The 16,854-nt window shown below is 46.6% G+C and overlaps 1 protein-coding gene across 1 annotated transcript in view; it reads left to right on the forward strand.

Moving 5' to 3' along the window:
• The window catches only part of PAPPA (pappalysin 1), a 228,261-nt gene extending 211,455 nt beyond the window's left edge, over positions 1–16,806 (forward strand). The window contains exon 23 of the mRNA XM_007057273.4: positions 12,242–16,806. Coding sequence (XP_007057335.1) covers positions 12,242–12,349 — 108 coding nt within the window. The 3' untranslated portion in view covers positions 12,350–16,806. The remainder of the gene's footprint in view (positions 1–12,241) is intronic.
• The last annotated feature ends 48 nt before the right edge of the window (positions 16,807–16,854 follow it).

Consider the following 16,854-nt stretch of genomic DNA (forward strand, 5'->3'; position numbering starts at 1 on the left):
TCTCTTGGTAGCAGCAGAGAAGGGGTGCAGGTAGTGCTTTAATTTTCCTCATAGTGCCTCTTTTCAGCTGTTCAATATATCTTTGTTTTTAAAATGATTTGTGTGAACTGTGCAGGCAAAGGGGCAGCCCTGGCAAGGGAAGTTCTCTCTTTAGTCACAAATCACGTATTGCCTCGGCAGTGGCATGGGTATGATCGAGGATATCATGGGCAATTGCTTCCCGATTGATATCCCTCAACCCTTAACTGAACGGGCCACCTCTTGGGATGTAAGGGAGTGTTCAGTTTCCAGGGCCTAGTCAGTCATTGGCCTCTCCGCTGGTATAGCCCAACAAATGTGGCAGTAGGTTTAAGAGGGGGTACCTCTCCACAAGGAACTGGACTAAGACCTCCAAACTTATTCCATATAAGATACTAAGAGGGGAGGGAAGAGAGGTTGCAAATTACTGTGCATTGGCCTGGCTCTGTTCCCATTGGCTTTTGTGGGAGTTTTACCGTTATCTTCAATGGAAACAGAGTTGGCCAACACTGAGGGTTTTGAAAATCCCATCCTCAGTATTTCCTAATCATTCACAAGGGCCAACTCCTCAAATAAAGTGTTTTCTCCAGACACATGCACTCAGCTTTCAAAGGCTTTTAAAACACAACAACAAGAACCCAGAAACCAAACAAAACACACAAAAGAAATGAGAAAACCAACCAAGTCCTAGGCTCTTCAAATCAAAAGTGAGATGGCCAGTGCCTAGTTTATTAAATTTATGGCATAATAATCTAGCAGCCAGGCACATAGCATGATGTAAAAGTTTCAGAGGAAAAGGGTCGTTTGAGGCCAGCAGTGTGTCTCATGCAGTTCAAAGGAATGGCCACCAGCTCACAGACACCTGTTTGAATTCCCATGCAGACACTCAGCCATATGGGGAAGTTAGTTGTTTTCCGGTCTAAGGGCCCTTGGCTGGAGAACAGATTTTAGGCATAGCTATTCAAATACAGTCTCCTCCTTTGAAGAGCATTATGAGTGGAATGTTAAAGGAGATATTCCAAAGGGAAAAACAATGAAAGGTGAGAGAAAAGAGAGATGCATAAAAATATTCCACATACCAAATCCTTCCAGCACAATTTGTCACCTACTTAAAAGCCACAGCCTTAAAACACATTTTGGGTGTAAAGGCCAAAACCTGAAGGAGTCATAGGGAGGGGCAAACCCAGCTCTTTTAATTCCAGTACCAGATGATGGTGTATTTCTACGCAGTTGTTAGAAAGTGTTCAAGCATTTGAGGGAGACACCCACCTCTGCTGCCTGCTGTGTCAGGTTCACACACTGCAGTCTCACAAGGCTCTTAAAAGAGGACTAGTAAAATATTGTGTATTTGCACCACACCTTTCATCCCCAAAGATCCCAAAACATTTTACAGTCCCCACTGAAATACAGTCCCCTCTTTTCAGTCCCCACTGCAATATAGTCATCTCTGAGTGTTTAGCGGTGCACACCGCCACCACATTTTGTTTTTAAAAAGGAAGTAAAGAATCACTGCATATCCGGTTGAAGCTGCAGGTGTTAACAGTCATGCCGAAGGCGAACTGAGGTCTTTATTGACCACAAATGGTCAAAAGTTTGGTTTTATGTCTCTTCCAAAAAAAGTGGTATCTCCAGCTGCAAAGCAACCACATAGAGCTGAGCAGTATGGAAATAAAAGGTTCCACCAAAAAATCCCTGGAACATTGACCCCTTTTCTGTTCACTTTCCACAAATGTTCACGCAATCACGTTACACTGGTGTGAAAGTTCACAGAAAGGCAATTAAATTTGCATGCATAAGGATTGGCAGAAACCAAATTTTAAATTGGTGCACACATCTATTAGAACAACATGGCCTTGTGCGCTCCTCCAGTCAAGGAATGGAAACAATGCCATATGGCTTACCAGACCAATCGCAACTCGGCTGAAATAATCAGTAGTGAATACGTGCCGAGAACTGCTCACCATCAGTCCACAGAGTTTAAAATAAATCATGAAAGAACTGCATGGAATACTTTGATATTCAGTGAACACGTTCAGTAATATTGAGGTGAATACATTTTGAGGCGATTGCGATCTGTCATGGGTATTTAGTAAGCAGGGAAAGGATACATTCGTCAGATAAATGATTTGTTGTGCATTCCTGGATCAGCTGCAGTGTCCCACAACACCATGCCCAGGAAAAGATTCTGGGAGAAGAGCACTGCCTAATGAATCATCAACACCACTTCCTGCAGCACCCTTTATGGAACCAGCCGGCAGGCCTGGCAGTTAACAATCAAAGGTTGTGCACTTAAAACTCAGGTTCAGTTTCTAGTCTAGTAGGGACTGGTACACGTACAGACAGCATGGTCAGCTCCTGAGGGAAAGAGTATGGGGCACTGCTGGGCTGCCTGCCCCATGGATGACCCGGGAGTGGGTTTGAAGGACTCCATAGGGAAGGCCACCCAGCTCCCCTTGGCCAAAGGAAGGTCACCACAATGCATGTCCTCGAGGGAGAAAGGGCTTCTGTTGTGGATCCAGCGGGAACAAGGTCCTCCATTAAGGACAAAATAAAATCTCATTTCTTTTTAATGTCTGCAACCTCCTGACCTGGCACAGATTGCCAGCTTGCCCTTTGCCCAGCTGCGCTATAAAACTGCTTCTTGCTTTGCATCCCACAACACACAGAAGTAAGGTATTTATAAAACATGTTTCAGAAAAATATGGCACATTGTTAAAGTAAACAAGCAACTACCCAGCATTTACTGGACATCTCTAGACTGGTTGTTGTCTGGAAGGACTTCCTGGTCGGTGTAACAGTCCAAGCCGACAGCATTCTGGGATCCCAGACAGCAAACGTTAAGGCCAAATTCTGTCCCTACTTCCATTTGTGCAACTTCTTTGGAGTAAGTAGAAAGGTCTGGGTAGAGCTGAGGGAGAAATTAGGTCCCAGAGGCCAACGAAGGAGCAGCACAAGGAAGTGACAGAAATTTCCCAGACGCCCATCTTGCTGGGGTTATTTGCGTCTTTCAGAACCGAACATTAAAGCTCTTGGCATCCTTCCAAATGTAAGGCCAAATGCGCACAACAGCCTCACCTTCAATAATGCATGATTTAGCCCCAAGAGCAGATTGCCTCAAATCCCACTATTAGGGCTCCTTTGATTTAGTGTCTGTTCCTTTCCTATCCCCTCATTTTATAGAATCATATTGAATCATAGGACTGGAAGGGACCTCCGTCCAGTTGCCTGAACTCAAGACAGGACTAAGTGTTATCTAGACCATCCCTGACAGGTGTTTGTCTAATCTTCTCTTAAAAAATCTCCAATGGTGGAGATTCCACAACCTCCCTGTGCAATTTATTCCAGTGCTTAACCACTCTGACAGTTAGGAAGGTTTTCCTAATGTCCAACCAAAACCTCCCTTGCTGCAATTTAAGCCCATTGCCGCTTGTCCTATCCTCAGAGGTTAAAGAGAACAATTTTTCTCCCTCCTCCTTGTAACAACCTTTTATGTACTTTAAAACTGTTATCATGTCCCTTCTGCATCTTCTCTTCTCCAGACTAAACAAATCCAATATTTTCAATATTCCCTCACAGGTCATGTTTTCTAGACCTTTCATCATTTTTGTTGCTCTTCTCTGGAGTTTCTCCAGTTTGCCCACATCCTTCCTGAAAGGTGACGCCCAGAACAGGACACAATACTCCAGTTGAGGCTTCGTCAGTGCGGAGTAGAGTGAAAGAATTACTTCTCATGTCTTGCTTACAACACTCCTGTTAATGTAGTCCAGAATGATGTTTGCTTTTTTTTGCAACAGTGTTACACTCTTGACTCCTATTTAGATTGTGATTCCCTGTGATTCCCAGCTCCCTTTCCGCAGTACTCCTTCCTCTGCAGTCATTTCCCATTTTGTGTGTGTGCAATTGATTGTTCTTTCCTAAGTGGAGTCCTTTGTATTTGTCCTTATTGAATTTCATCCTATGTGCTTCAGACCATTTCTCCAGTTTGTCCAGATCATTTTGATTTTTAATCCTATCCTCCAAAGCACTTGCAACCTCCCCCAGCTTGGTATCATCCACAGACTTTATGAGTGTACTTTCTATGCCATTATCTAAATCACTGATGAAGATATTGAACAGAACCGGATCCAGAACTGATCCCTGTGGGACCCCACTTGATGTGTCCTTCCAGTTTGACTGTGAACCACTGATAACTACTCTCTGGGAATGGTTTTCCAACCATTTATGCACCTACCTGATAGTAGCTCCACCTTGGTTGTATTTCCGTACTTTGTTTATGAGAATGCCACGCAATACAGTATCAAAAGCCTTACTAAAGCCACGATATATCACTTCTACAGCTTCCCACCTATCCACAAGGCTTGTTATTCTGTCAAAGAATGCTATTACATTGATTTGACATGATTTGTTCATGACAAATCCATGCTGACTGTTACTTGTCACCTTAATATCTTCTAGGTGTCTGCAAATTGATTGCTTAATTATTTGCTCCATTATCTTTCCGGGTACTGAAGTTAAGCTGACTGGTCTGTAAATTCCTGGGTTGTCCTTATTCCCCTTTTTATAGATTGGCACTATATTTGCCCTTTTTGAGTCCTCTGGAATCTCACCTGTCTTCCATGACTTAATTTCAGAGATCCTCCAAAAGTTCCCTAGGAACTTTAACAACTCCTTGCAGTGTCACTACTCCCCTGTTGTGGGTGTGTTTTTTTTTCTTCCCCCAGGATTTCTCCTGTCGAGTTGCCTTTCTCCTCCACTACTTTCCTCGTTTCTTTCCATTTTATGAGTTTTCGCTTGACAAGCATGGCGAGAAAGAACTTGTGCAGATCAAAATCATTTCTCAATGGGCCCTGGTCACATATTTTATTCTAAACTATCATTACGGACACTCTGTGTTAAATATTCTGCATCCCAGTCCCTGCAACTTGTTCAAGGTACACAACTTGAATCTAACCCAGAAGAATAAGCTCTTTAAATTCCGCAAAACTGGACTGTATTTGTAGTGCCACATTCTCCTCTCACTTACATCCCTGCCACTCCACTTCATCACAAGGGGGTAGCCCCAGTGCAGTTGAAAGGAGAATCTGTCTCAGACAGTTTCACAGCTCAGGTTAGACATCAACTACTTTGCCCTAATGCCAAGGATACATCACCTTGGCACAAATCTCCATTTAAAATGCCAAATCTTCTGCCGATTGATGTTCCATTGAAACAGATGCACACCATGGAGAAAAAACCACAGAGTGGCTCAGTGAAAAACAAATGAGGCCTAGTACTGGATGGAGAACCTGGCATGGTTCACCCAACGTTTTGTTTATCCAGAACCCATGGAAACTTATCTGAGCCTCTTCACTCAAGAAACGAGGACATAAACCAAACGGCCTTGAGCAGACATATTGCTTTAATTTGCAGTAGTATCGGCAATGATTTCCAAGGAGTGCGTCCATCCCACCCCCCACCCCAAAGTGGGATCCAGTGGATCCCTACCCATCTTCTGTGGCCAAAAGTAAAAGTGACAATCTGTGAGTACTCTGGAGATGTAAATACGCAAGTCTGATCATCTTTGAAACATGGTGCTTTCTTGCAATGTTCCTATTCCTGCTCTTCTGCCTGAAGCCAACAGTCCTAACTGGCAGTGTTTAGAACGTGGGTATGAGAAAGCTCACATAGCCAGTGGTCTAGCTGCCACTGAGGAAACGATGCTTATCCAGAAGAGTGGATCTCCCTGACATGCCACCTCCAGTGCCCCGGCAGGCTGTTCCTGTTCACTGTAATTAGCTAGAGAGGTACAATATAGGGTGCATGAAGGAACAGAGGATGCAATAAATAGCATTACTTCCTTTGTCTGGAAATGGTTCAGTGTTTAGTATGTGCTCCAAGTGCACTGTGTCATCCAGGCATTCGGGTGAACTTGCTTACTTGTTATGTTTGGTCCTGGTTAGCAAGTGGTTGTGTGACACGTGAGGGCATTTTTGGTCATGGGTGGTTGAGTGGCCATTTCAGGGCTCAGAGTTGGTTTGCCTAACACCAAAGGGATCCTTTTCCAGACAGCAATACATTAAAAGCAGTGATGGTTGCAGCCCGTGTTGTCTATCCTGAGAGCAAATTCTTGGTTGGTATGAGAAATGCTGTGTGTTTGTGGGAACCCCACAACACACAGCAGTCCCTGGAGAGCTGCTAACTGTTTGCTCAGCCACCCAACCTTGCTTCATTAGCAAGTGTTACAGAAACCAAGGAACAGGGCTTTCCTTTCTGCACACCAGCTATTTGCCTCTGGGTGGTCAGGCTGCTCTGAAATCTTTGGTGCTTATTTAGACTAATTACATTCATGTTTTCACAATCAGTAGCACAGGGATTGGAAGCACAGCTGATTGCGGAGCGGCAGAGCTGCTTGCTTTCACACTCCGTGTGGTTTGCCAAACTGGCTCCCTTGCTCATTTCAGCCCCTCGACTGTCAGCATTACGAACGCAGATGAAGAGCAGGGAATTAAAGTAAGTTACTGACCTCCTTGTTTCATCCTCCCCTACTCTAGGGGGATGTCTACACAGCAACTAGACACCTGCGGCTGGCCCGTCTCAGCAGACTTGGGTTCGCGAGGATCGGGCTGAGGGCTGTTTCATTGCAGTTATACTTCCAGGCTTGGGCGGGAGCCCAGGCTCTCGGACCCTGCGGGGTGGGAGGATCCCAGATCTTGGGCTTCAAGACCGGAAGTCTGTACTGCAATGCAACAGGTCCATAGCCTGAGCCCTGTGAGCCCAAGTCAGCTGGCACAGGCCATCCGTGGGTTTTTCTTTGCCACATAGACATACCCTCTAGGGCCTGACACTACTCTCATGCTGGGTCTATGTCAATGTAATTACATTCATTTCAGTGGAGTCACCCCTGATTGACACCCCAGGGTGAATGAGAGGCGAATCGGGCCTGTTGAGTTCAATGGGGTAACTCTTGATTTACATGAGGATGAGTGAGAAGAGAGTCAGGCCCATGAACATCAATGGGATAGCTCTGGATGTACACCTGTGGGAGAGGCAAGTCAGGCCTTCTCAACCTTACATACCGTCCTGTACTGGGCCTCTGAGGAGCTTTAATCTCTCCTTTCCCAGGCCCTGAGGGGGCATTGACCTGGTTTGGGAGTGAACCCAGCATACCAGCCCAAAGAGTTAAAAGTCAATTTTTGCGTCATCTTAGAAAAGCCCTGGTGACCTAAATGCCAAAAGCCAGGGAGAAGAAAAGTACAAGACGTGTTTGTGCTTAAGAGCCCTGTTAGGGAACAAAGCCCCCACTTGGTGTGTGAACTCTGAGGGTACCGGGGGGAGGTGAGCAGCCACTGAGAACGGCTTGCTGCAGCCTGCCATGCTTATCTTGACCCAGCACTTTTATCCATAGGAGGGGAGATGGACGTGGGGGTTCTTCATACTTCCAGAGTTAGTCACATCAGGGAGATTTTGCAAACATTTCAACTTCTATCTAACAACACGCTGTTTCCCGACATGCGACGCTCCTCCCCACCCCCACAGCAGCACTTATGCCAGTGTAAATCAGCCGCAAGTGCATTGAAGCCACAGTGTGAAGCGGGGGTGGGGGAGAGGGTGTGGAGGGCTAAGAATCAGGCTATTTGTGTTACTGTTCTCCCGTCCCTCTCGGTACCTGCCTGGGATTTCACCCTGGGAAGGAGGCGAGTAATACCCTCAAATGCATTCCCATCTGTTTCCTCCAGATTGTCCTTTCTCAGCGATTCTCAGTGGGTTATCTGAGTCTGGATAGCATTAGCTGTGTGTCAATCCGTAGCTGCCCCGTGAGGAGGACAAGCTGCCTCTGGTCCATTTAGTTGACTGGATCCCAGCCATGCATCAGTGTCTCCTGTCTTTGTGCTGTCTCCTCTAGGACTCAGAGTGGCCGTGCTTCTTCACCGTCGGAACAGGACCTGTCATGTAATATATGGGCGCAGAAATTAAGGGCCGGATTGCAAGCCTACTGAAGTCAACAGAAAGATTCCCATTAACTTCAGCAGGCTCTGGATAAGGCTCTTAGATCAGAGATTGCAGAGATTTAGTTGGGGATTATGTCCTGCTCTGAGCAGGGGGTGGGACTAGATGACCTCCTGAGGTCCCTTCCAACCCTGATAGTCTATGATTCTAAGAGGGTTATATCCCTTCTATAGCCTGTGATGGATGTAAAGTTGGCTACAAATTATATGGAGTTTTTAGCTCAAAGAAAGGGGGAAAAACAAAAAATAACTTCTAGTTGTGAACCACAAATAGATCCTCTGAGCCTTGGTGTCACAGAGCTGACAGAGAGGTTTGAAAGGGTGAAATGTCCTCACACAGGTGGTCTCTCTCTTTTTCTATGTCTGTCTGTCCTCTCCCCCTCCAATGAAGCTGGAAGGCAAGAAATTTAAAACTGATGAAAGGAAGCAGTTTTTACACATCATATCATTTAACATGTGGAACTCACTGCCACATGATTTTATTGAGACCGAATGCTCGATAAAATTCAGAAAAGGATTAGAAACATAAGGATTTATCTACATTTGAAAGATAATTTGGATTAAGGTGGGATGTGAATTTAAAATGCAATATTGATTCTTGAATATCTGTGTGTGGATGAATAATTCCAGAATAATGTTTGCTCTGTGTTCTCCATGTCTCTTTGTCAGGCTTAGCCTATGTGCATGATGAGGACAAGGTGCCTTTGATTCCTTTTGTTAACTGTGTGTGTGCATTAAAGACAGACCCAAGAACCAACATACAGATTTTGACCCAAAATTCCCCAGAGTTCTGTGCTAATCCGTCCTGTGGTTTTTGGTTCTGGCCCATCTCTCAGATGTTTGTGCATGTGTGTGTGCATTCAAGATAGGCTCAAAGACCAGCATTCCGGTTTTGATCCATATGTCCCTGGAATTCTTTGTGGTTCGGTCCTTTGGTTTTGGTTCTGGCTCATCTCTCATATGCTAGTGTGTGTATATGTGTTATGCGCTCTCATTTCTCTCCCCTAACCCCTTTTCCATGTCCCCTCTTGGGCTGTGGTGTTCTCTGCCTACATCAGTTTGTTTGTGGATACAGTATCTTTGTCTGTTTCACAACAATCACTGAGCCAAGACCTGAGTTTTTAACATTCTGTCTTTCTCCTGCTACAGCAGCATTCCTGGGTGTTAGGCATCAACTGTTGCAAGGGGAGACACAAGGGAGCGCAGGTCTTGGTAGCTAAATAAAGGAAAACAGATTCGTTTTTAAATGTATATAATGTCTAGATTAAATGCATGTATTTGGACATGTCAGTGCTAGTCATATATTCTGTTAATGACTTGGGACCTTAAAGAGCTATCTGGAAAAAAAAATCCAGTTCATTTTAGAGTGTGTTCTTCTGGGCTCAAGCACCTAACCGGAGCATGGCTCAGTGAACAAGGAATGGAAGGCAGCTTCTTCTTAATGTTGTTTGTTTGTATTGCTGTAGCACCTAGGAGCCCGAGTCATGGACCAGGCCTCTGTTTTGTCAGGAAATGTACAAACACAGAAGGAGAAGATAGTCTCTGGTCCCAAAGAGCTTAGGGCTGGATTTTTAAATGTCTGTGGGAATTAGGCAGCCAGTAACTTTTTGAAATCCTACTTGGTGCCTTTCTGCACCTTTAGGTGCCTAAATACTTGTGAAAATCTTGGGGGCTTGGAACAACCATATGTTTTCGTTGTTATTTCTCTGTGAGAATGCAAGCCTTGCTCCTCTGCTCTTTTGTTGCTGAAGTCATGAGATTAGCCATGCGTGTTTGAGTTTACCTGTCCTCATTGTCTTTTTCTTCCCTGTCAATGAGCGATTGGCTTACGCCCTGTAGCATGAGCATTTAAAGATTTGTATCCTGTCAGATAGGACTGTGGATGTTCTCTTTATCCATATAAATGTCCAGTACATCGTTATACAATGTATAATTATCCCGGGAGTCTCGCTGCTGTTAAGATATCATTGTGGTGAAGATTAGACAATGGGAACATTACATTAGATAGGATAAAAATATGTAAGGGGTATAAAGAGACTAACACAACCGTTCACTGGATTAGGAGGAAAGTCCCCTTATAGCCATGTTGTTCCACTGCAGAGAACTTGCACTTTCCTCTGAAGCATCTGTTGGGGACAGACTACTGGCCTCGTTGGACTATTTCAGTATAGAATCCTATAGGGCAGACTGTAGGGTTCTTTTCGGACAACACAGAGGAAGACATTCCCTCTCCAGAGGCTCTCACGGTGCAGAGGGATTATTCTCTTTCCGCAGATTGATAGAGTTTAAGGCCAGAAGGGACCATTAGGTCATGTAGTCTGACCTCCTGTATATCACTGGCCGTTGCATTTCACCCTGTATTGAGACCTGAGATTGTCCAGTTCTGATTTCACGCGTCCTTGTAATTGTTTGTTAGAAAGCAAAGAAGGAGGGGCCGATGGAGGGGGGAAGGCTATAAGGAGAGGCCCACTGACTTCATTTCAAAAGAACACCAGACTGACATCAAACTGTAACGAACTCCAGAGAGCCAGGAAGTTCAAAAGTCAATATTTCGGCACAGCCCTGTGAGGTGCACACAGGGAAATTACATACCTGTAACATGCTTCTTTGAAGACATCATCTTCCAGGGTTCTCGTTCTTGACTCTGGAGTTCCAAAGAGTGACAATGTTGCACTGATGGTATCTCTAAAGGAGCATTATCCCCAGTTTACAGGGAGAATAACTGAAACACAGAGACAGAAGAGCTTGGCCAAGGCAAAACAGTGAGTCAGCAGCAGTCAGGAATGAACTTCAGGTCTTCACTCTACCCAATAGACTCCACCATCTCATTTAAGAATATTTGGGACATTGTAGTTTGCAGTAGTCCTGCCCTGACTGGTTTAGGGATGGACCAAGTTGTAGACTATGGGTAAAGGTATTTGCTATCAAACCTCAGTGTGTTAACTGGGAATTCTTAAGTAATGAATATAATTAATACACCCTTACAGGCCTGAAAGCTCATTGCTTTACTGCCTTAACTTGTGCCTATGCCTTACCTAGCAAATACTTATACCTTTAGGCTACAAAGTATCCTCTTAGCTCTTCCTGTTTTCTCCAGTTTCTACAAATTCTCTGATTTCTATTATTTGAATTTATTTATTTTTAGACTCTTGACATTTCTCTTCCCTTCACACATGTTGCAGTCACTTGGTCTTTGATTCAGTTCTTTGGGCAGTGCCACAGTTTGACCCAAAACCGGTGCCCTACTCCACCTGAACGGTTGAGGTTTGTGAAGGTGAAGTCAGATGTGCTGGGTGGAGGTGCTGGAGAGCACTGAATCCGTGCCCGGTGTTGGCTATCTGAGCTCTTTTCTGAGCTGCATTGTGTCCCCATCTCAGGCTGCCTCGCTGTGAAATAAAGATCCCCCCCCGGCCCCGCCCGCCCGTCTTTCCTGTGCGTGTGTGTAAAGAGAAAGGCACATTGTACACAGACACGCAGGCACACGTACGGAAGGGATAGCTCCATGGACAGAAATGGTAACTATGTGTGTAAGTGCATGGTCCACATTCTTCCATGTGCCAGTGATGGATGGATTCAGATAGGGAACAGACAGATCCGAGCTGTATGGCCTGGAGAAAAGTGCATATAAAACGAGGAAGCAAACATGTGGAAGCAGAGCCAAGCGAATGAGAGTGAGCAAATGCTTGCTGTACTTGCCGAGAACATTTGAACAGGTTGCAGCACTGTCCTGGAAAGGGTTGGGGGAGGGGAATTAGGTCATTAACTCTGTCTGCGCAGATGGGAGAGACTCTTGGGAATTCACTTCAGGCAAGCAGGACTCTCCCCCACCCCCTTCTCTTTATGTAAATGCCATGATGCAATAGGCTGAAATCAACGTCTGTTAGCCAAGCACTCCAGGCTGTTACTTCGACTACTGCACGCTCTTCTTTAAACAGACAATGAGGAGATTTTATTTGCACAGAGCAATATCTCCCGCTCCCATTCCTTCCAAGGTTCCCACCCACTCAGTTGTTGGGCCTCTGTACTTTGAAAACACCAAACATTTAAAGGCTCGCTCTTGGTGAAACCCAGGCACCTTTTCATCATTGTTTAAGTGCTCAGTGATGGGCGGGGTACAGGGCCTGCCCCGAGGAATTTAGCCCAAGATTTTCAAGACTAGGGGCATAAAATTATCCACATGACTGTCGAAAAGTGTGTTTCCTCGTGCACTTCCCTGTGTTTTTGCCTCTATCCCATAGGTTATTCCTTTCCCTATGTCCTGTGACCTACAAGCAGAATGTGCTTGCCTAGACCCCAACGCTCAAGAGAACAGTCAGAAGGATGTACGCAGCTTCAGTCGCGGGTAACGTCCGGCAACATGGAATGGACGATCACACCGCTAAAGGCAGGCTCGGAGAGACACCACATCCCTTTTTGGTATTGTCTTTAACATTTAGCTGCTCAACTGGATGGCATTTCTGCACCAGGGACCTTTAGAATTCAACCAGTCTGCCTTTAATTTTTGTCCAAGGAGAACTCAAAGTGGGGGGTTATGTATTAAGTATATCTTAAATAGCAAAAACAACAAACAAGCAAAAACAAAGAGTCGAGTCAAGACTTTTAAGTATCAAAACAGCATGTGTTTATGCAGTTGTGCGCCCACCTAATTTGAACTGTTTGTATCTAGATCTAAGGCGAGAAACAAGCCATATATATATATACAAATTTATAGAGATAAATAGAGAGATTGAGATCAAAGCAAACACACGTTCCCCTCTCCAGCGCTCATAACTCAGACCATTCATGGAAGAGGCTGAGTTCTCGGATGAAACCAGGCCAAGCCTATACTGATGCTGAATGCCAAGGTATCTCATGCCCAGGGAACTGAGGTTAGGATGGGTTCACCACGGGACCGTGCATCTTGGCGAATGTCTTTCCAAATGGCCAGACGGCTGAAATGGGGGTTGCATTATCTTATCATGGAAATATTACACCCAGGCTAGGAGCTTTGCAAACTGTACGGGGCTCTTCTGCGTTGCTGCACTGGCCTCCATCCAGCTTGCAAATTGCAGCCTGCACATGGGAGAACTCCGAAATGTTTGCTGGTGGGCAGACCGTCCCGTGGTGAAGCAAAGGCGGGTGCTAGCGGGTGGATGGGCTGAGGACTGGCATTGATGAGTTAGGCTGGCACTGAGGATTGGAGATTATTGCTCCTGAGGGAATAGGGAGGGTAAATCAAACCCCCATACTTATCGTTTGAGCATGTCTGCTGCTGCTACTCCTGCTGCTATGTCCCATACAACTAGTTTCTTTACTGTGTCAGGACAGGGTGACAACAACCCCAAGCAACCAAACAATCTGCCTTAAAGCTTACCTACAACCTGCCTTTCAGACCCTCTGGTTTTCTCCTCAGCACTGGGGCAAGAAATCAGGACACCAGCCAGCCAAAGAGATTTGCTGCTTCACCTCCAGCTAGCCAATGGTTCTGCTTAAACCTCCTCCCCTCCCCTTTGGTATATTGTATTGAACAACGTTTTCGTGTTCCTGTTGGCACAGGAGAGGCCGGAGGAGAGGAGAGAGTGCAAAGACATGAGCCAAGTGGAAAGAATGGCTGGGGACAGGATTAGACTTTTGAACCCAGTTTGTCAGTGTTAAATTCCCAGGCCTGTGGGCGATACATCCCACAGAGCGACTTCAGAGCAGGAGATCAGCTGCTTTGAATCTTCCAAAAGGAAGGGCATGAAGAGAGGTTACCCTCACACCTCCCATCTGCCCCTTCTTCCCCACCTCCAGTTCTGGTCCGGAAAGGTGCACTTTCCACCGGCCGCTCAGTCATGTCTTAATTGGGATTCAGCATCCTCTGGTTGCTTCAGATCCCATCGAGTCAATCTGATACCCACTGGAGCCAGTGCAGACATTGCTGCTACAACCCATTCCGAACATATCCCTAAAGTCTGCACACTAACGGCTCGATTGGCATCCCGTAGTTTAGGGCTCCTGTTGACAATAATGCCTCCCTGAAAGGGTTAATTCCCCCTTCTGCAGGGCTTTAAAATGGGCTCAGACGAGAGGCGGGCCTGACATTGCCTGACAAGGGAATGGCTGCAGCATTTTAGAGCTTGGGCAGCTCATTTAAGTGCATTCACAAGGGCCACGGCTCCCCTTGAAGCCCTCCTAGAACCGGCTGCAATCCCTTGAACCAATGCAGCCAGAATGAACTGTCCTGCTTGCCTGATATTTTAGACTCTGGGGAAGGAAAAAGATTTTTTGGGGGGTGGGGGGGGGGAAGCAAAAAATTCAAATCCATGGGAACATTTTAAGCCAGAAGAGGAATTCTTCCTAAACTCAGTGACACCAAAATCCCCCAATGCTTCGTTGCCCAGCTTGGGCATCCCAGTGGCACTCACTGATTTAGGGGCCTTAGGACCCCTCCCTAGACCTAGACTTTATTTCTGTCGAGTATAGTCAATGCCCAGCCTTCTACAGAGGCTGCATCTCCCTTCTCCAGCCATGGCGCACTTGGGGAGCTGCCAGAGGCTGTAAAAATGGCTTGACATGGGAAATCAACAGGCTTGTAGAAACTGGGGTCAAGATTAAGGATCCAAAGATAAAGGGCCAAACACATCCCTGGACTCACTCCGTTAAAGCTACGGCAATTAAACTAGGGATGGCCCCAAAACAATTCCAATCTGGGAGGGCAGGGGCAGTGACTGTGTCGTACATCTGCTGAAGGGTCCCACCTCCAAAGCCCTCTATTGATTCAGAGAACAGGTCTGGTCCTGGCTGTCAGGCAAGCGTCCCACCCACCTGTACGCACGCGCTCACTGCTGCCCTCCCAAGGACAAAAGGATTGGTCAGGCATCATGGCTCTCTCAGGGGGCTTATCTTGAGCATCCTCAAATCTAACTGAGTAGACTGGGAGCTGCGGTTACTCACAGAGATCCCCTGCAGCTTGCAGCCCCGAGTCCTTTGCCTCTCTTCTAAGGCCGCCATCCACACGAAAATACACGCGAGACAGTGGCATTGCCCCTCCCCCGTGCTGGCGGTTTGCTTCACGTGTCATCAAAAGGGCTCACAAGCCCCAGTTACCGACCAGCTTGTGTCCTCTACGCCCGCGACAGGTTGGCAGGAGCTCTGCTTTGTGTCCCATGTCCTACTTGCACCTCCCAGAGAGCAAAGAGCTGCTAGGCCAGGGGCAGCTCTAACTTTTCAGTGATGTGTATTGATATGGGTTTGGTTTATATATATATATAATTTTATATATATAATATATATAATTTTCCCAGTTAGAAGGCCACCCTGCATAGAGTCCCAAAGACGCATACTTGCCTCGTGCTCGTTGTCAGCTCCTGAGAACTCAGGGCCAAAATAGCCCCCTTTTGCATAGAGAGGGATCAATGCGGAGAAGATAGGGCAAGCTGCTGCTCACAGAGATTTGAGTCCTCCTTGCGTTCGGGGGAGAGGCTAGTGTGGAAGGAGGTGTGGCCTCTCACCCACACAGCCTCACATGCCAATTACCGCGCTGCAGTCCCCGGTCTGCCGGCAGTGGCAGTCCCCTCTTCAGGGCAGAACCTCCATGCTGCTATTTTCCCCTCTGGCATGCCTAGGCGGTGCATCTCCTCCCACGGAGCCCACAGCACCAGCAGCGGACGTCAGCGCTGTTTTGCACAGCGTTCCCTCCCTCCCATGGGGTTTACCAGAAGAAAACCTGGGTTGGCATGTGCGTGAGGGGGCTGCTGATTCCCAGCTCTGCCCACTTGCGCTCCCTGAACACAAGACTCCCATTGTGCCTTGCCTCTGTGCGTAGGTGGGTGAGTGGAGGGGCCACAGTGGGCCCTTTCCCAACCTCCCTCTCGCTTGTGCAGCGGTCCTGAGGAAAAGGTTAATCTAATCCTTGGTGTATAAGGGGTTAACTCTTTCAGGGTCCAATCCAGCCCCCATTGGCATCAGTGGAAAGACTCCCATTGACGTCAGTGGGCATTGGATCAGGCGGGAGGGACACGAGCCACCAAGCGAATGCACAAATCAAAAGTTATAAAGCCACTGAAGGCAGCTGCTCACTTGGTGCAGGTCCCGTGGCACCTGCCTGATTGCCAGAGATGTGGGGCCAACACTCCACCCCACAGGAGCCCTGAGTGAGGCGATCGTCTTCGCCTGGAGCAGGCTTTGTCCAGGCTTGGCTCCAGCTGCTGATGGCTACCATGGTTAGGAAGAGGGAGAGCTAGATCAGAAAGTGGCGAATCGTGCGTGACGGGGTGGAAAAACCCGATCAGCTGCTACTCTCCACCCCCAAACGGACTGCGCTGGTGTCCATGTTTTCTTGCACATTCTGCTGCCCCTCACCCCCCAAGGCTGAGACAGGAGGGTTGTGCCAGAGGATCGTTCAGAGTCAGGTTCCAGCTACCTCCCTTCCGGTTTTGGTTTCACTTGGTTGTAACTGTCGGTTTGTTCTAGGTTTTACCTGTGTTTAAAAAAAATATATTAAAAAAAAAAAAACCAAACAACGGTTTCTTGCTGCAACTGATTCAAGTGGGGGAAAAAATAACAACAAGGCTTTATGGAGAGAAGAGAAAGAGGAGGGGGAAAAAGAAAGGAAAAAAAAAATGCATGATCCAAACCTGAGAAGAGCAAAACCTAGTTTTGTGTGTTATTCTGCCAACTGAGTAGAGAGTTAGACACTTATGTGTAGATTTCCCTAGAAATACAGTGAAGTGTTTATTGCATTGTCTGGAGGGTTTTCGGGGTTTGGGTTGGTTTTTTTTTTCCCTTGTGCTTTGTGACAAGTCCAGGAAATAAGGCTAGTTTGATATGTTTTCTGTTTCTTGCGGGGGAGGGGGCGGGAGGTTGGTATATTGTTGTTTTTTGGAGGGTG

The sequence above is a fragment of the Chelonia mydas genome, chromosome 16 (assembly GCF_015237465.2).
Source record: "Chelonia mydas isolate rCheMyd1 chromosome 16, rCheMyd1.pri.v2, whole genome shotgun sequence".
NCBI classification, from domain to species: domain Eukaryota; kingdom Metazoa; phylum Chordata; order Testudines; family Cheloniidae; genus Chelonia; species Chelonia mydas.